Below are 20,811 nucleotides of genomic sequence, written 5' to 3'. Positions count from 1 at the left end.
ATTATTTAAAAAAAAAATTAAATCAGCAAAGGGACAATTTTATTAATGAAGGAAAAAGGCATCAAAGGAAGCCACTCAAGAACAACACAAAAAATAAAAATAATGCAACTATCACCATAAGGTGTCAAGAAAATCAAGGATTACATAGATGTCCCTCTCAATCATCCTACTATGCCAATTAGAAATCATACTTGACCAACCATCTTTGACAATCTGCAGAGGGGAAATTGTTCCCTTAAAAGCTCTTTTCTTCCTATCTCTCTAGACCATCCAGAAAACAGCAAAGGGGATGAGGCAAAGGGATTTCCTTCTAATCTTATTAGCCCAGATCCCTTCCCAAGCCCATAACCCTCCCTCCACTGTAGTTGCAGTGACCCACATCTGCCTGACCATGGAAATGGCAAAGCTCGAGAGATTTTTGGTCCAAGAACAATGCAGAAAGAGAGCGCACTTGATGAGCATGCCCCCTTTTGATAGGTAATTCCTTTTTCCAACCAATCAGCTTCCTCTTGAATCTGCCGACTATAGGGTCCCAAACTACCCTATCCTTGAACTTGACTCCCAATTGGAGGCCAAGGTAAGTTGATAGGAAAGGCTCCATTCTTGCAGCCTAAAAGATTGGCAAGAAAGGCGTATGATCACAAGCCTTGATTGGAATGATTTCACTTTTGCCCATGTTCACTTTTAGGCTCAAGATTGCTTCAAACCCAAGGTTGATGCATCTAAGATTAATAATTTGCTCAGGATCATCTTCATTGAAATATGAGTGTCATCTGAAAAAAAGGAAGATGAGAGACTACCATAATTTCATTGTTTTTACCAATGCTTAGCTCTTTGAGTAGTCCCCCTTCATTGGCGTTGAACAAAATAAGGCTCAAAATTTCCAACCCCATGATAAAAAGAAATGAGTAGAGGGGGTCTCCTTGCTCAGACCTCTCGAAGTTTGAAAAAATCAGAGTAGGGCAGCTATTGGCGAACACTAAAAATAAAGGGTGGAGATACAATGACTGATCCAGTCTCCAAAACCCATTCTCCTGAGGATATACAACAGAAAATTCTAGTTCACATAGTCAAACACCTTCTCTATATCTGGCTTGCAAACCAGTCCTCTTTTACCACCTTTAATGTAGTCATCCACCACCTAGTTAGCAATCAAGAAAGCCATCCAAGATCTTTCTGCTTGCAATGAAAGCATGTTGCTATTTCCATATAACTTCCACAATTGCTCGTTTGAGCCTAGTTGCAAGGACTTTGGAGAGGAATTTATAAAGGCTACCAAAGAGGTTGATAGGGCAAAAATCTTTGAAGTTGCAGGCTCCTACCCTTTTAGGGATCAAGGAGACGATAGATGAGTTGATGCTAGACACAAATCTACTAGATCTGTGGAAGTTTCGAAAACATGGATGATGTTTTGTTCGAGGATGTCCCAATGCCTTCGAAAGAACAACATTTTGAAACCATTAGGGCTAGAAGCTTTGTCCTCGTTACAAATCTCAAAAGCTTGAAGAATTTCCTATTCCTAAAAATGTCTCTCGAGCCATTGCTCCATGGAAGAGCTTAGATTTCTAAAAGTAATGCCATCAAATATTTGGTCTCCAAGACTCTCACTCAGAATAAAAGCTTTTGTAGAAGTTGCCTATTCCCCTTTTGATATTCCCTTCCCTTCCCCCACTAAATCTTTTCTTCCAGTTCAATTCTTGTTAGCAAGTTGAATCTATAATGCATATCAGCAACTTGGCCGAAAATGCCAGTATTCCTGTGCCCCTCCTTCAACCACGGGCCCTTGATTTTTATCTCCAAGCAATTTACTCCAAAGTGAGGACTTCAGCAATATCTTTTTAGAGAGCTAACGTTTTGAATCTATTCTCTGCATTGAGGCCCACTCTAAGCTCCTGATCATCTAGCTCCTTTTGTCACTAAGAACCACTTTCTTCGTTCAATAGATGCTGCCAAAAATATTTTTGTTCCATCACTTCAAATTCTGAAAAACTTTTGAGGCAACCACACAGCTGGCCTTCCCTTCCATCTGCAACTCAAGTCACCAACTTTTTACCAGATCATCAAACTCCTTACGTTTGAACCACATATTCTCAAAATGGAAGGAAGCTGCCCCCCCCCCCCCTCCCCAACCTAATTCCTCCTATGTCAAGTATGACAAGAAAATGATTCGAAATTGCTCGAGGGGAGTAAAGACTAGGTAGTTTTTGGGTAGTTGACCTGGGTCCTTTCAATCCATCTACTAAGCAAAGAAAATACTTGGTAGTAGTGAAGATTATTCTACAAAGTGGACACAGGCAGTGGCCTTGGCATGTATATCTAGGAAAGCAAGTGAACATTTCATAGTTGTTAGGCTAGGTATCCCACACACTCATGGTCCTAAATTTCCACGTAATTGTCGAAATTTCCATTGAAATTTCCGGTTTCTGTCACCCTCGAAATTGAAACGGCAGTCGATTAATTTCTGTCAAAATCTCAAAGAATTGTGCGAAATTTATCGAAATCTCGAAATTTTAGCAAAACTTGTTGAAATTTTAATTATACAATGAAATTTCCTTGGAATTCAAATGAGAAATTTAGGAGTGAAGTGAAATTTCTCTCTTAATTTATTTTATTTATTTTTATCGAAACAAAATATTATTGCAAGCGCTTTTGAAATTACATGAAAAACAAACTTACAACAACATTTCATTTAACCATTCATGTCTAAATTATCATTTTTGTGTAATAAATAATATTTAAATGATTTATGAATTTTATTTGTATTAACTGAATATATTTAATGCTAATTATCTTACACATACGTTTGATACACATATTATATTACAACTTTTCCACCTCATACACTACATAGATGTATTTAACTTGTAATATATTAGTCCTAAAACTTACATTATTATGTTTATTAACCATTTCTAAAGTTTCACAAAGAATTTCATGTTTTATTATTGATTTTCATTATTTTTTCAAATCGAAATCAAAATTGACATCGAAATCAAAATTTCCATACTTTTGAAGCTTCGAAATTTGAGCCGAAATAGAAATTTAAGACCTTGCATAGATGGATGACAAAAAGCAGTTCAACTTGAGTTTAAAAAATTTTGCGCAAACCTTAACATTTGTGCTTAGTACACCTCAATGAGTTAAGAAGAAGTTGTTAATAATAGATTACCTAGAAATAAATAAAAGAAATAGGCAAAAGAAATTTCCATCCAAGATTTAATAGTTGGTCCATTCTTAGCCTAGGTAAAGCCCATGGTGTTGCCAGTAGACTTCCCAATCAAATTCATCATAATACTTATAATGATCAATTTTACAAAGAGTTACCCTTAATCCAATAAGCAAACTAAGGTAGCAAACAAGGCCATCCTCCATGCATTGAAGAGATAGACAAAGAATGCTCTATCCTTTAGGAGATGGGCAAACGAGTTGCCCATGATTCTTAGGTCCTACCAAACCACCAGCCACATTGCCACATGAGAAACCCCATTTAGCCTGCCTTTTGGTTTTGACGATATTGGTGTACCATCCCCAAGGTCCATGCAAATGAAACAGAAGCCAACAATGATGACCTGAGGGAACCTCGACCTCTTAGACGAAGTGTGTGAAGAAGCTCTTGGTGACGACAATAGCATATCAACAAAAACCATCTCGGTACTATAATCAGAGAGAGATTTTTTAGGGAAGGGACTCAATAAGTGCTCCACCCTAAGCCATACTGACTAGAAACCTTGGGGGCTAAAGCTCTTCCTAAAACATGGAATTCTAAAAATATGCACAAATATTTCTAGTAATAGTTTCAATTGCAAATAAAGGGGAGCAAGAGAGAGAGAGGAGAAATCAAAATGATTCCAATGTACTATGATCAATGAGAAGTGAAGTTCATTTTACTTGAACTCTTACATTTTTGCTCCTCTGAGTACACTTCAACTTTTTAGTTAAATCCTCCCAAAGGTATCTTGCTTGGGAGTTGATTATGATTTCAAGTCAAAATCTTCCCAAGTGTCTATAGAGCCCTGCTTGGGAGTTGATTATAATTTTTAGTTAAATACTCGTTGGGGTTAGCGATCATGCTCAAGAGTGGATTTGGAAGTTGATCATTATTTTCCCAAGGGTCTATAGCCTTGCTCGAGAATTAAATCTTAGGTTAAACCCCTCCAAGTGTCTATAGCCCTGTTTGGGAGTTAATTTATGATTTTGAATTAAATCCTCTCAAGGGTCTACAATCTTGCTAGGGAGTTGATTAAGATTTTAAGTTAAATCCAAGAGTCCGCAGCATTGCTAGGAATTTTATTATGATTTTAATTTAAATCCTCCCAAGGACCTTCAGCCATGTCGGGAATTGATCAAGATTTTGAGTTAAATCCCCCAAGGGTTAGTAGCATTGCCAAGGAGTTGATTATGATTTTGATTTAAATCCTCCTAAGGGTCTACAACCATGCTTGAAAATTGATTATGATTTTGAGTTGAATTCTCCCAAAGGGTCTCTAGACCTGCTCATGAGATGACTGTAATTTTGAGTAAAAAATTAAATCCTTCTAAGGGTTTGCAGCCCTTTTTCGAAGTTGATTTGATTTTGAATTGAATTCTCCCAAGGATTTGTGGCCCTATGAGGAAGTTGGTTATGATTCCCCCAAAGGGCCAACACTTCTATTAGGGAACACATAGAAGCTATTTGAGGAATCTAAAATAGCATGTTAAAAGCCAACCGTTGGCTTATGGCCTAAGTCAAGAACAAAGTTATTTGAAAAGTTCTCCACACTCCACACAGGAAAGTACAATTCACACAATTGAATACAAGAAACTCTATTAATTCATAAATGAAGTAACATCATATAAAATTACCAAAGGAAAGACAAGGATCGCCACCAAAGGAATGTCAAACTTCAACCACCTCCTCGTCCTCCACTGACTCATAGGAGCCTCCACCACCAAGAATCCCCTCAACAACCTCTTCTATCGTAGCCTCGTAGCCCTTCACCAAGTCATTGGAGACAGATAAGAAGTCAAAGCCCTCTAGAAACTCCTTGGAGAGTTAACATGTGCCTAATGCCTCGAGAACCATCTTCTTGTAGAGTTCGAACTCTAAGTTCCATGAATCTAGATTAAAATCCCCAAACTCATCCAAGTCAGCCTTGGGCTCCTTGTACTGGCCATTATGGTTTCATAGGCCCTAGCTGCAGCAGCCTTGCTTTCGTCAGCTCCTCCCTCACCTACATTAACTCCTTGGTGGCCTCCAAGAGCATGCAGTGAAGGTCAGTAGAAGTGGCTACCTTATGCGTCAATTGGCCAGCCATCTCCTACCTGACCTTAGACTCTTTCTCCACCAGCTTGATAAGCTTGACCTTGCATTCTGTGGAGTTATGAAACTTCCTCCACAACTCGTCCATTTCTTTCTCAACCTTGTTCAAGTGCTCTAGTATGGTGATCTAGCATAGTTGAGAGGACCTAGTTGACCTTAAAAAGAAGAGATAGCATAGATTTTAGAAGTGGGAGGAACATAGTAAATTGGAAATAAAAGAAGAAGAAGAGGGCATACCCTAGAGGAGCAACATGAGATCAGAGGAGACTGAGGTTTCAAGTTTGTAACACCTCAAGAGGGGACTCATCTTGGCTTCAGAGTCAAACACATTGGATTGATTTGCCAGGACTCCGAGTGTAGGTAGGTGCCTATTGCATAAGAGGATCAGGGTGTGGCCTAGTAGGGGAAAGGACTTAGCTTGAGCCTTTATTGCCGATTTCAGGGGAAGTGAAAAGTCGTCTCTCGAGCCAGATGCCTCAGCAGTCTCACTCCCTCCTTTCTGAAGGGCGACCTCCTCGAGAGTTGCATTGCATGCTATCTAGTTGATCACCATGTTCTTAGTGGGTTTCTAATATGAAGGTGAAACCGAAATCCCAATAGATGGGAAGACTTTCCTAACTAAAGTAGACATGCCAAACATAATTGGATTCTATAACAAAAAAACAAAGACAAAAAATAGAAAGGAAAAAGGGAGGCGAGGGCATGAAGGCATTACATTCATCTTGACAAAGCACGATGAGACTAAGACCTAGACAAATGTGGCCTCAGTCAAAAAGTACCTTATACAGAGGGACCTATTGAGCAAGAAGGAAGGCAAGCTTCTCTAATTGGAGATCATTCCACCATAGGTGGAAGACGGCATCGCAAGCGGGCTCTTTCCATACATAGCTTGACCACTCCTTCTTGAAGAGAATAAAAAAGAACTTGCCCATATAGTCATATATAGATGATTGGACATCGAGCATGAACTTTTTGCCTACATGAGCACAAAATTACCACCACCCTTGTAATTGAGGGTAACATTTATGGAGAAAGAAGAATCGAAAATACTTTATAGTGGGATCGAACCCACACATGGCAAAGGATGACAAACCCAACCAATGTCTGCTAGCAATTTGGAAGGAGTTGGGGAGCAGAGACCTCATAGAAGTTGCGCACGTCTATGATAAAGGGATGGAGGGGAGGCCAATCCTAAGTTTCGGCCCTTCCCCTGGTTCAGGAAAAAAGAGGAGATGGTCAAAAGGAATGTGAAAATCCCTTCTCAGCCTTGGGGTATTAGATGATGAACTAAAAAAGAAGAAAACAAGTTGGAATGCCGATTATATATTGTTAAGGTTTGATATACATTGTTGGCCTGCAACCTAATAGCTTAAGCTTTTAGGTAAAGCGGTAGTCCATCATGGTATTAGAGCTGGTTACCAGCAGGTCCTGGGTTAAAGTTTTGTTGCCCGCATTTAATGTAATTTTGTTAAAAAAAATTATTGTGTCCCCAATAAGGGTGTTCCTCATTGTTTGTTTATCTCAACATGTGCTGCTGGGCTGCACGTGCAGGGGAGTGTCAAGGCTTGATATACATTGTTAGCCTAATAGCTTAAGCTTTTATGTAAAGTGGCAGTCTAACATATACAAGAAAGGGAAAGGTGAGAGACATCGACAGCTACTTAACAAGTAGCGAGAGAAGGTTGTCCAAGAATTGTAGCAGATTAACACCCACGTGCACTCTCTCAAGAGTGTTTCCCACCAAACTTTGAGTAGACTAGATGTTGCCATGCGCCAGGAAAGGATTTGAGGCTTAAAGGCCACACAAAGAAGAGACCCCAATCCTTAGGGCATGCCAACCTTAACATCTCAAAGCTTAGTCTTCCATTGACCCCTTCAACCCATATGAGCAATTGATGAGGGAAAATGTGGAAAAAACAGATGTGCTTTGCTTAAAGCGGGATAAGTCAACTATTTGTACTAAAATGAGTTGAACTATTTCCACTATAGGAAGTTTAATGGGCTTGAGAAATAAAGGAGAAAGTATAGGACAACCTCCACATAATCAACTTGGTTAATTGCATAGACTGCTAATTGTGAGAAATACAGGAATGGACGGAGAACAGTTACACCTGTCCTATATAGGAAAGCAAGAAGCAAATAGAAACGCAAGTGAGAAAGAAAGCCCTAATTCTTCAGTATTCTTACCTTCAATTACCCTACTGACTTAAAGCATTTTTCAGAGCCTCGCTCTGGTTACCTCTTCTTCCTCTCTTACAGGGTGCACATTGTCTGCCCAGCCAACAGATCATCTTGATAGAAGAGACAGCATAGAGAAACAAATGTTCAGGGTTCCCAACCAAAGTCCACGCCAACATAAAATAACCCCATAAAGGTATTAGAAATGTTCATGTACAACCATTCCAACAATTCATTTGTCAGTTTGCAAATAAAAACATGTCTAATAAAATAGTGAACATGCCTAACAAGGAGGAGAGCGGTAAAGACAGAACTTAAATGGTTTTCAATTAACAAATTATAAATTTCTCAAGAAGATGCAATTCTTTCCAATCACATCAACAATTATAATATGTGAATAGTGTTTGTTATATACGACGCACAAAATGAGAAAGCATTCACATTTAAAAACAGAGTTTGTAAAACTAGATAAACTCACTTCTGTTTTCAAAAGAATATGCCCCCCATTGTGTCTGCAATTTTGTGAATCTGGATCCAAGAGCAGGCCAGAAGTTCATCTGAATTTTCAAGACTTCCAAAACCGTTCGCAAACCAGCTTTGGAAGGTACACAATTGGCCAATTTAGAATCAGGACTTTCACCAAGTAATACCTTCATTACAGGAAGGAAATCAAATAAGATAGATAAAATACCACCAAAAAAAAAACAGAAAAGAAAAACTAAAATTTATTACACAGTAACGGGTGCATCAATATGTGGCATTGTAGGACAACCTGGAATAACAATAATTGCATGGCTTGCATGTTGCATATTTTTTTAAGTACATAACCTCCCCAAAACCCCAGATCCAAACTGAAGGTTTTCATTATTTTCTATAATTCTTCAAGCAGAAAACAAAAAAGTAGAATTGCAATACCTACCCTACAAGTGAAGGACCTGTAAGAAAAAAAAATTGAAAAAAAAAAAGTGGAAACAAGTTGAAATTAGGCAGCCTGAGTTTATGATTCAGTAAGTAAACTTGTTAGTATCTTGATACCTGACTTTTAAGTTGCACAACAGCTTGTCTTCACAAGCTTTCCCAAAGAAAATGATTTGTCCGCTGGTGAGCCACACAAATCAGCAGATCAGAGTTGGGGTCCCCCCATGGCTCACGAAAGGAAGAAAACAAGGGTTGACATGGAATTATAGTTTGTCACCTTTGAGAATTATAGTTTATTCTCTTTCTCCCTTTTCTTTTTAGCATTTCTTTGGAAGCCTGAGGGGAAGTGCAAGGGGGGTGTCCTTTCAATCTATTTTTTCTTGGAATTTTATAATATTGGATCTATGTATCACTGATTCAATCCAGACCATCTGTTTCATTTACAAATTGGGCTTCATTTCTCCAATCGTTGATAAACATGCCAATCAAGGAGACAGCTCAATAAAATTCTCCTTTTTCTCACAAATAACACAGAGCCTTTGCAGGATGTCTTTCAGTCAGCAAAAGCGAGGCAGAGGATGGAATGAACTAAGGGGTTTGAGGGATCACATGAAGCAATAAGATAATCACACAGAATATTTTGAGTTCTAGCTGTTGCAGGTGTCAACACACCAATTGTTGAATCTGTACAAATCAAACATATCCAGTGAAAGAGCTTGGAAACAAAATTCTAAGATTTATTGACCACAGAGAGAGGAAAAAACAAATAACTGTCCAAAAAACAGCAGGCATGTGTCTTAAGATTTGGAGTTAGAAGGATCAGACGCCTAGATGCACATCACACCTATGCTTATCAGATAGAACCCTAAAACTTAGCTTCCAGACAATTGACAATGAATGCCAAAACAACAGTTATGGAATGTTTCCTTCCACTTGCTAAAATATTTGTTAATAATAAAAAATAAAAATAAAAAAATAAAAACCTACCATTAAAACTTTGACTGAGCTGAAGAATGGCATTAAAAATTTCCTAGCATACCTCCAAGCCAAGGAATCCTCTCCCCCTTCAACCAAACACCCCTACTCCCCAACCAACCACGGCCCCCCCCTCCCCCCACAAAAAAAAAAAAAAAAGACTTGGGAAAAAAGGTATTGGGCTGGTTATGCGGGGGTGTGAATGCAAAAGCAATGGTAAATCTCTTTTTTGATCAAAAAGGAGGACCAAGGCATAAGACTTGATATCAACAATATATCATGGGTTCCATCATATAAGCCTTGCCATAATCCTCATAGAATTGTTTGACAATTCAACTGTCACACAAATAAATGTACACATAGACAGCATATTGCCCCTGAAGCCTAGCTCAGATAGCAAAATAAATTATTTATGTTTTCCCAAGCAAAAAATGCTTCAGTAATCATAATTAGATATATTCAAACCATTCATAAAAGCAAAATAACTCACCTTAATCACTGCAGTAGCAGAAGATGATATTGAACGAAGGTTGTAACTGCATTAAAAAGAGCGAGAGAGATTTTAAAGAACCTGTAAACCTCATCAAAAACAAAAGAAATTAGCTATAAAATGAAAGACAAAAAAATAAACCACAAACCCGCCCTCAAGAATTACAAGCAACTTTCCACCACAGACAGCATTCAACATCTGTGTCATCTGTGCGTAGCCCGCAGGAGTTACCTACAAGTTCCATGTAGTGTAAAAACAGCATAATTAAGAAATTCTGTAAAATTCTAATGTCCAACTGCAAAAACAAGAAGAATGATACAGAGCAACTATTTGCAGAATATCGTGTCAGAGTAAATCAAAGGTACTTAATTTCAAATTCCCAAGTGATAAAGGATAAGAGCTAATTACTAAAAAAAAAAAATTATTTCAAGAGCTATTCTAGTTGCTTCCTTGTGCATTTGATGCAAAGTTGCCCCAAAAAGTTTTACCACCCCATGGATGCAACCAGAATAGGAGCTGCAAATGAGTTAAACAGCTCGCAACCTATTTGGTGGTAATGGCTCACCAATAATCATTTATTAAGCTAAACAAGCCGAGCTCTTTTGAAGCTCGTCAGCTAAACAAGTTGAGCTCAAGATGAATCATACCTGGCTCACAAGGCTCATGAGCTGGACAGCTTGTTTAACTAGCCCAACTGGCTATTTAAGAGTTTGATACACTCCTGAGCTAACTTGATAAATAAGCTCAATTTGAAAACATATTTTCCCTCAAATTATCTCTATCATATTTTTAAAATTATTTAAACTTCATTTTTCATGACATACTTGAATTTTTTTACAAATACAAAAACTGATAAAATGATGAAATCAAGCTTTCGAGCTATACACAATCTCAACTCATTCATTAATATGAAAAGAGCTGAGTTTATTGAAGTCGAGCCATATATATATATATATTAAATGAGCTGCACTCCAAATAGTATAATCTAAGCTTGGTTCAAGCTTGAGCTTAAAGCTTTCGAGCCAAGCTCAAGCTTGCCAGCTTGTTTGCAGCCTTAAATCAGATTAACTCAAAGTAATTGTGCTTCCAAGACCAAGGGTCTAGATGAAATGCTAAAATATACAATCATTTGAGCAAGAAGAAACATCCTTACATCACAGCAGCCAAGGGGATCGCCCCTTGCGGCATCAAATCCCGCTGATATGATGGTTAAATCAGGGGCAAACTCAGAAGCTGCAATTAAATTTGATTTGAACAGCATTAAATGGATTTAGCACAACAATGAAGAGCAGAATATGATTCTCATAATGAACAGAAAAACTACATGCCATAGTGGGTAAGGGAACAAAAAATTAGATTCAAATAAAACCTCGGCCCACTTTCTGAAAACCAGGAGTATCACAAGTGATACAACATAACATTCATTATTTAAGTTAAAAAAAAAAAAGACACAAAATATAATAATCATTTCATAATCATTTAAAGCATTAAAATGCTTCTCCACTGCACATCCTTCATAATCGCCTCGCACCAGGAAATCAACACATGAAAAACAAATAACTCAGTACAAAACATTAACGCCCATTTATTTCCTGTTGCGTCTAGGTGGCTGTTACATTATATCACCACATTGGATGAAAAATTTAACAAGGAATCCTAGCCATAAAAAAATCAAACATCATTTCGACAGCTAATTTGAAAGGTGGCATCCAAAAAGTTACCACAGCACTCTTTCAAAATTTTCTGTCAACAAAAAACAGTACTCTCAAGTTAGTATGATGAGTGTCTTGCACATTTCATTACTACATAGATTCATCATTATATCATACTCGTACATATATGAATAACTGATACAGAAAGTATACATTAATCTGCCACACATCGGTGTACAGAGAAATTGACCATTCCTTTCACCCAAAAGCAGATAATAACAAAGAAACTAAGCAGTATGAAAGCCTTTCTAGCATGGATGACACCCTTCTTTACCACAATAATGACACTACCATCAATGCTAAATTCCTGGTCCATGTCAAGTTGTGAAGTAAATCTGTACTATATAAAAAACATAATTAGCATAAATTATTTTGTGGGCAAAAATATCCCTCTCTTTTAAATATAAGCCAAAAAAATTATCTAATTCCCAAAAGTAACTAGAGATAAAGCACATCTTAAGTATTGATTGTCAACAGGTCAATCTTTGAACTTGAAAAAGGTTTGCACGTGACTTCAAATTAATCCCTATTCGCTGCAGCGCATTAATTAATTTCTCAAAAGTTTAAATTTTAATATGTTAATATTATCCTCTGACCTTCTACAGATATTATGCTATTATTCTCTATGAACTCTCCCTTGATTAGGAACTGTCACCCTTTAGGAATCAGTTCAATTCTGCAAAAGTTGCTCAAGTGGGCCTTACGACCATGCCTCATGTGCCTTGGATTGGATTCCACATACCTTCAAACAAATCCTACCTCTCACTCTTTGACCCCATTCAAATCCATCTACTTGGGCGAGATGATCCTTACTGGTCTCAGTCACCCATTTGGTCCTTCAACTGTTAGCATGTCACAAGGACTTTGTGGTCCTTCAATTGTTAGGACGTCAAGAGAATTTTGCTCATACACCTTGATTTATGATTTATGATTTATTCTTTTAACCCAGAGTTTTGAACCATTGGCTTTGATACCACTTATTCGATTACCACTTTACCTAAAAGTTTAAGCTATTAGATTGTGGGCCAACAATGTATATCAAGCTTTAAGAATGACTTATCATTATTTGAAATCACTATCAACCAGAACGTAAGGGGCAGCCCGGTGCACAAAGCTCCCACATATGTTGGGTCTGGAGAAGAGGTGGACCATGATGGGTCTATAGTACGCAACCTTACCTTCCATTCCATTCCATTTTTCTAAGAGACTGTTTCCACGCCTCGAACCCATGACCTTTAGGTCACATGGCAACAGCTTTGCCATTGCGCCTAGGCTCCCCTTCTATCAACCAAAATGTAAGTTACAAAAAAAAAATGTATTTGGTTGAAAAATAAAAGGAATACAACATTATAACTAATGTAACTAGAGAAGATATGTAAAAGATTATATAATACAAAGACAGCTGAAACATTTTCTTTTAAAACTCATGTGAAGTGTCTAATATTATTTACACGAATAATAAGTTTAATTTCTAAAATTAAATTTCATGAATAAAGCATAACCTGGAAATACCATCTCGATGGCAAAGGTCTGTTTGAAAAAATGAAACTCACTAATAAAGTAAAAAAAATAAAAATTGCAGTTACAAAATGAAAACTAAAGTTAATAAATACCAGTTCACTAATTGTTAAACTACCATGGGAAATACACAGGAAGTATGGTTTTTGAATTTTGCCAATAGGTCCTTCTACTAAAAAATGCAAATAGTTAATAATCAAAGATAACCAAGTAAAATATAGATTAAAATTTTAATTTAAAAGAAAAAAAACTGGGGGTTATTTGGTATCGCCAAAAAAAATTATGAAAATGAAAACCAGAAATGAAAACTAAAAATCAAAAACTAAAACTAAAAACCGAAAACCAACCTGTGTGGTTAATAATTCTAAAAGTAAAGCAAATTAAAAAAATTTACTAATCAAATGCTCATTTATGTCCTTGAATCAAATAAAAATTTTAAAAAAATATGATTAATATAATAAAAGTACAAATGCGTTTTCATAATCTCTTTCTTCACTATATAGAAATGAAAATAAAAAATAAAAAACCCAAAACCAAAAACGATACCAAACAGACCATAATTTGCTAGAGTATGCACACAAGCAAATTTTAGACTAGTACAAAATAACAAAATAAAATAGTTGAACTTGAAGTGTAACTACTTTATAGGTAATTTTACATTATTTAACGTTTTTTTCAATCAAAAGCATGACTTGTAGGTGAAGCCAATATACTATAACTAAGGGAATCACAAAAAATTATTAAAATATCCAAACTGCAAAACCAAGTAGAAACAAGTTCAACAACCACGTAGTAGTTACAATCATTTTCTATAGATATAGGATAAACACAAATAGGACATAGAATATAAAAAGAGCTATTAGTATAAAAGCTAGGATCCAACAAGTCAACTGCCTAAAAACCACAATTTTCACCTTTTTTTTTTGTAAGACTTCTCACACGGAAGAAAATTCAACAAAATGCATGGTATGGATTTTGTGGACAAAAATATCCTTGTCTTTTGGAAAGAATTTTTTTTTTATTGAAAAAGAACAGATTTTATTAAGAAAAGAATATAAACATCTGAAAACAAATTAAGTTTTTGATAATTACATAAAATTAATTTTAAAGTTTTTTGTTGCAAAAGTTATTGTGCATGGCTTTTGTTAATGGTTATTTGGTCATTTAACATTATTAGTATGTGCTAGAGTTATATAGGTAAGTGTGAGTTAGTAAGGGTATTATTGTCATTGGTATTGTACTTGACATATATTTTAAATAGAGGGAGAGACCTATCATTAAGGTTAGGTCTTCCATTTTACCCAATTATTGAACATGGTATCTAAGCACAATCCAACCTAAACCCTACCACCAACCTAAACTCATCCATCGCTGGAAACACCCTCATGTCACTGCCCTTCTCAGAACCACTATAACCCTTCAATATTTCACAAAACCAACCACATAGCTAAAGACAGAACCCTCTGAACAATAGCCCTCCAAAATCCCATTGCCAGAAACCTTCCCACGCACCCCCACGCGCCAGAACATGAGAGTTCCAGCCACCTTTTTCAGATTTTTTCCTCCACAATGTTCTGATTCCTTCTATAGACCATAACATTTGCATGTTTTTTGTTCGAAAATCGAACCTCTTTCAACCATGCGCCTGTGGCAATCTGGTGTTGTTGTTCGGTATTAGTTAAGTTCATTGGTGAGTCTCTTGAAGCAGTGGCAGCATTTATACATTGATCTTGTAAGGCTGTGGCAGTGCTATGTCTAGTTGTTGGAGACTCGTTTGAGGTTGAATCAGTGGTTGACTCGCTTGTGTTTGTTTTGGGTGGTCCAAAAATTCACTTTTGGTTGTTTCAGTTACCCTTGTGGATGGGTCTACAACTACAGTAAGTGGATAGGAACAGTAAATCCTACTCCTTCCATCTCTCTTTCTTTTTTCTTGTACATTCCAAAGTCCCCTTTCAATCTCATGTCAGTTAGTAAGCTTAAGAAGGCAGTAAATTGTTCTGTAATCTTCTTTCCTGATTCTATGGTTATTTAGGACCTGAAGACAATACAATTGGCAGAAGACGTGAGGCTCACGGGCTTTACTACTTTCAGTTGCTTTCTTCTCCCATTGCTTGCACAACCACCACTACGCCACGTCAAATCCACTGTCGCCTTGGCCATCCGTCTTTGGAAAAATTGAAACAGCTAGTTCCTACCTCGAATTTTGTGTCTAGTCTTGAGTGTGAGCCTTGTCAGCTGGGAAAACATCATCGTGTTCCCTTTGCTTCCTAAGCCAACAAACGGGCAAATTAGTCTTTTCATGCTCATCCATTCTGATGTTTGGGGTCCTAGTTGTGTCGCGTCAAAATTGGGGTTTTGGTACTTTGTTACATTTGTCAATGACTAGTCTACGATGACTTGGTTGAATTTAAGGAAAGATCGCCCTAAGTTGTTTAACATCTTTTGCGCCTTCTATTCTCAAATAAAGACTCAGTTTGATATGTCGGTCAAGATACTTCGTAGTGACAATGCTAAGGAGATCTTCAATACCTATATGACTAATTCTGGTATCATTCATTAGTGATTGAGTGCCCACACTTGACAACAAAATGGAATTGCGGAACAAAAAACGGACATATTCTCGAAGTCATTCATACCCTATTGTATCAAATGAATGTCCCCAAAGTTTTTTGGATTGATGTCTTGCTTACTGCTTGCTCTCTCATTAATAAAATGCCATCCTCTATCCTTGGTGCTAAAATCCCATATTCAGTTATCCTCCCTAAGGCTCTTTTGTTCTCCCTTCCCTGTATATTCACTTGTCTCTTTTGTCCATCAGTTAACTCCAATAGCGGATAAGTTGGATCCTCATTTTATCAACTATATTTTTTTGGAGTATTCCCATACTCAAAATGGATATCCATGTTATAACCCTACTTTACATCGATTCTTTGTCTCTACTAATGTCACATTATTGAGTCTACACCATACTACTTTCCTTGAGTTCTATTGACTTTAATGAGTCCCCTCTCCTACCTTGCTTTCCAGATCCAACCTAATGTTCGTGCCCCATCCTTTTACATCTTCATCTAGTTTGAGTCCTTCTTGTAGCTTGGATCATCCCAATTTGCAAGTACACACACGGAAACACAAGGTAGGAGAGCCTCCTCTAGCTTCCACTTCCATGCATTTAGTTCCCTTATCAAACAATCCTATTTCCCAAGATGTTGATCCTCCCATTGTTGTTTAAAAAGGTAAACATAGTTGCAACCAACAACCAATCTCTACTTTTATTTGTTATAATTTTTTGTCACCCTCATATTACTGTTTGTTAATACTTTGTTTTATGTTGCTCTTCCAAAATCTATTTTTGAAGCCTTCTCCCCTTTTGGGTGGAGGACTGCAATGATTGAAGAGATGCGTACACTACAAGATATTGATAATTGGGAGTTGGTACCTCTACCTCTTAATAATTCTATGGTTGGCTCTCTAGGTGTATAGAGTGAAAGTCAATCCAAATGGTTCTATGACTTGTTTGAAGGCCCACCTTGCTGCTAAGGGATATACTTAGGTGTACAGTTTGGATTATTCAAACACATTCTCTTCGATCACTAAACTTGCCTTAGTACGTTAATTCATCTTCTTAGCCACTACTTGTCATTGGCCTCTACATTAGTTGGATGTGAAGCTCTCCTACTTGGTGATCTTAAAGAAGAGGTCTATATGGATCAACCACACGGGTTTGTTGCTTAAGGGGAGTTAGGCATAGTGTGTCGACTTAAGAAATCATTATATGGATTAAAACAATCTCTCAAAGCATGTTTTGGCTGATTTAGCGCTATAGTATTTGAGTTTGGCCTTCGACGGTGTGGAGTAGATCACTCTGTATTTTATCTCCATACCCTAACTGACAAGATTTTGCTTATTGTGTATGTGGATGACATTGTGCTCACTACAATGATCAAGGCATCTAGGACCTAAAGCTTTTCCTACAATGCAAGTTTTAGACCAAGGACTAGGGACCATTGACGTACTTCTTAGGTACAGAAGCATTGAGATCTCGTACAAGAATTGACTTGTCACAGAGGAAGTAGGTTCTTGATCTTTTAGGTGAGAATACGTTTCTGATATCCGAACTTTGTTGACACACCCATGGATCCTAATAGTAAGTTAGTGCCAAATATAGGTGATTTGTTGTAACCTAGAACAATACTGAAAACTTGTTGAAAAGTTGAATTATCTCACAATCACTCAACTCCCCGTGAACAAGTCATTGGGAATGCAGTAAGTCACATTTTGAGATATCACAAAGGGGCACTACAAAGAGGTCTCTTATATCAGGATCGAGGTCCACACTCATATTCAGGATATATAGATGCTGATTGGGCTGAGTCGCCTTCCGACCGAAGATCCACTATTCAGTACTATATATTTGTTGGTGGTAATTTGATTTCTCAAAAGAGTAAAAAACAAACAGCAGTGGCCAGGTCATGCTGAATCAGAGTATAGGGTCACGGCTCACACTACATGGGAACTTGTTTGGTTGAAGAACATGTTGGAAGAACTAGGTTTTCCACATTCTCAGTCTATGGGGTTGATGCGTGATAATAGAGTTGCAATCCATATTGCATCCAACCTAGTCTTTCATGAGCGAACAAATCACGTTGAAGTTGATTGTCACTTTGTTCAGGAGAAACTTATATAGAAGCTCATTACAACCATTTGTGTGAAGTTTGATTTTCAACTTGCTAATTTGTTCACTAAAGCCTTGGGAGGTGCTTGTGTGAAATTTCACTTGTCACAAGTTGGAAGCATATGATGTATATGCTCCAGCTTGAGGCAAAGTGTTAATGGTTATTTGGTCACTTAGCACTATTAGTATGTGTTAAAAGTTATATTAGTGTGAGTTAGTGAGAGTATTATTGTCATTATCACTATACTTGACCTATATTATAAATAGAGGAGAGACCTATCATAAAGGTTAGGTCTTCCATTTTACCCAATTATTCAACAACTCTTATTTGCTTCTTATATCAATTGGAAGGAACTTTCTTTGTGTTCTAAAGCATTAATTAAATTCCATTGATCTATATATTTGTGTCTGTAAGCGTGCGCACGCACGCGCGCGAGTGTGTGTTTAGCTTCAATAATATGTAATTGTCGCAAGTTTTTATCACTTTCAACCAAAATATCAATTGCATAAAAATCTCTATTTGAATGAAAAAAAATTAAAGCAAAAATATATTAGATGATTTAGTTTAATTAAATACACACCACTTTATTATGTTATTTAATCATAATTTCAATAATTTGTAAATCAAAAGTATGACTAATTGGTGGAGGAAATATGGACCAGCTAAGTTAAAAAATATCCAAAAAAAAAAATTACACAAATCAGAGAAAACGCCCATTGTGCAACACTGATAGCAAAAGAACAAGCAGCATTTACACTTATTTGTAATGAGTAAGGTTAAAATAAAGGAAAAGGAGAAAAGCTCCCAGAATTAAGGTGAACCTCTAACAACTCAACTAAGCCCAAAAATCACTTCTTTTTTTCTTCATTTTCTAAGTAATTTTTAACATAACAGAAAATTTACATACCAGCAAAGAAAGCTCAATAAACTATAAGGCACAAAATAAAAGGTAGGAACCTCTTCTTCACTCAACTGTTTTGGATACTCAAGTTGCTGTTAATTTCCTCCACGTATTTAAATAGGTAAAATATAACGAAATAAGTCGACTATAAGTAATATTGTCCAATATCCTTGATTAAAATGAACCCTTTTCATCACCTACTCAATTAAACTGACAGCATAGTTGCAGAACATGTGCCCCCTAAAAATAATAAACTCTACCAGAACCATATCACAGTGAGTTGCCTTTGCACTTATTCTAAAAATCATGGTCTCAAATTTCCACAAAATTGTCAAAATTTCCATTGAAAATTTCAGTTTCTGTCACCCTCAAAATCGAAACGGCAGTCAATTCCATCTTGCATAATTTTCATCAGAATTTCAACGAATCATGTGAAATTTATCGAAATCTCGAAATTTTAGCAAAATTGGTCAAAATTTTAACTATGCAATGAAATTTCCTTTGGAATTCAAATGAGAGATTTACGAGTGAAGTGAAATTTCTCTCTTAATTTATTTTATTTAAATTACATGAAAAAATAAACTTTCAACAACATTTATTTAACTATTCATGTCTAAATTATCATTTTTGTGTAAAAAATAACATTTAAATGATTTATGAATTTCATTTGTATTAACTGAATATGTTTAATGCACATTATCTTACACATACGTTTGATACACATACTATATTACAACTTTTCCACCTCATACACTACATAAATGTATTTAACTTGTAATATATTAGTCCTAAAACTTACATTATTATGTCTATTAACCATTTATAAAGTTTTACAAAGAATTCCATGCTTCACTATTGACTTTCATTATTTTTTTCAAATCAAAATTGAAATTTTCGTCGAAATTTCCATACTTTTGGAGCTTCGAAACTTGAGTCAAAATCCAAATTTAAGACCTTTCTAACAATGAAGAAAATGTTGTGAAAGTTTTATTCTAAGAGGATTTTGAAAATTGCAATTTGTTTGCCCTTAAAGAAATACAGCCAGTTACAACTTGGTAACTGAAGCTATATACCAAGCCTGATATAGTTTTCAAAAACCTTAAAACATCTACATCTTGATCAATTGATCTTCACCAAGAAGTATATCATTCAAAACCTAAAGACATTACAATGGTCAAGCTTTACCTTGACAACATTTTAAAATTTAAATTTTCACACTATGACCCCTGTGCAGTGCTCATGAGAAAAATCACTAACGGAAAAAAATAAAAATAAAAAACCAATCAAATAATTGTTAAATTTCTTATTGTAAAAAATGATGTATCCCAAAAGCAAAATTTAACATCAACTGATCAATACAAAGTCTTAAGACTCAATTAAATTGAATCCTTGTTCATAACCAATACAACAACAACAACAAGACCAAGCCTTAGTCCCACTAAGTGGGGTCGGCTATATGAATCCTTTTCCGCCAATTTATGCGATCATGGACCATTTCTTTTGATAGATTCAAAGATATTAAATCCTTACTCACTATCTCCTCCCAAGTTATTTTAGGTCTACCCCTACCCCTTCTACTGCCCCCCACAGTAACTAAGTCACTCTTCCTCACAGGTGCACTATAAGGCCTACGTTGCAAGTGTCCATACCATCTGAGTCGTCCTTCCCTTATCTTATCTTCTATAGGAGCTACACCTAACTTACCACGAATATGTTCATTAATTAATTTATCTTTCAATGTTATACCACTCATCCATCTAAGCATCCTCATCTCGGCAACTTTTACTTTTTGGATATTATGTTTCTTCGTCACCCAACATTCTGATCCATATAGCATAACTGGTCTTATAGCTGTCCTATAAAACTTCCCTTTCAATTTTAAGGGTATTCTACGATCACATAGGACACTTGAAGAACTTCTCCATTTTACCCAACTTGCTTTAACTCTATGCATTGCATCATCTTCAATTTCTCCTTCAGCTTGCATAATATATCCAAGGTATCGAAATCTACAAGTGCTATTTATTTCTTCATCATCAAGTTTAACTTTGTCTCCAATATTCCTCCTATCATTACTAAAATTACATTTCATATATTCTGTTTTATTTCTACTTATCTTAAGGCCTCTAGATTCCAAAGCTTCTCTC

General features: G+C 36.3%; 1 protein-coding gene across 4 annotated transcripts in view; it reads right to left on the bottom strand.

Annotated features, from left to right (window-relative positions):
- The window catches only part of LOC131146417 (histone deacetylase 15), a 104,721-nt gene that overhangs the window by 2,842 nt on the left and 81,068 nt on the right, over positions 1 to 20,811 (bottom strand). For 2 of the 4 annotated variants that reach the window (XM_058096014.1, XM_058096013.1), the window contains 4 exons: positions 11,014 to 11,093; positions 10,009 to 10,091; positions 9,861 to 9,906; positions 7,956 to 8,127 (listed from right to left, as the gene is read on the bottom strand). In XM_058096014.1, the coding sequence (XP_057951997.1) occupies positions 7,956 to 8,127; positions 9,861 to 9,906; positions 10,009 to 10,091; positions 11,014 to 11,093 (381 nt within the window). Of the gene's footprint in view, positions 1 to 7,496; positions 7,591 to 7,955; positions 8,128 to 9,860; positions 9,907 to 10,008; positions 10,092 to 11,013; positions 11,094 to 20,811 lie in introns of those variants that run through there. The other 2 variants (XM_058096015.1, XM_058096016.1) reach the window with 2 other exon arrangements.

Source organism: Malania oleifera, chromosome 13, assembly GCF_029873635.1.
Source record: "Malania oleifera isolate guangnan ecotype guangnan chromosome 13, ASM2987363v1, whole genome shotgun sequence".
NCBI classification, from domain to species: Eukaryota; Viridiplantae; Streptophyta; class Magnoliopsida; order Santalales; family Ximeniaceae; genus Malania; species Malania oleifera.
This window is presented reverse-complemented; position numbering and strand designations above follow the sequence as displayed.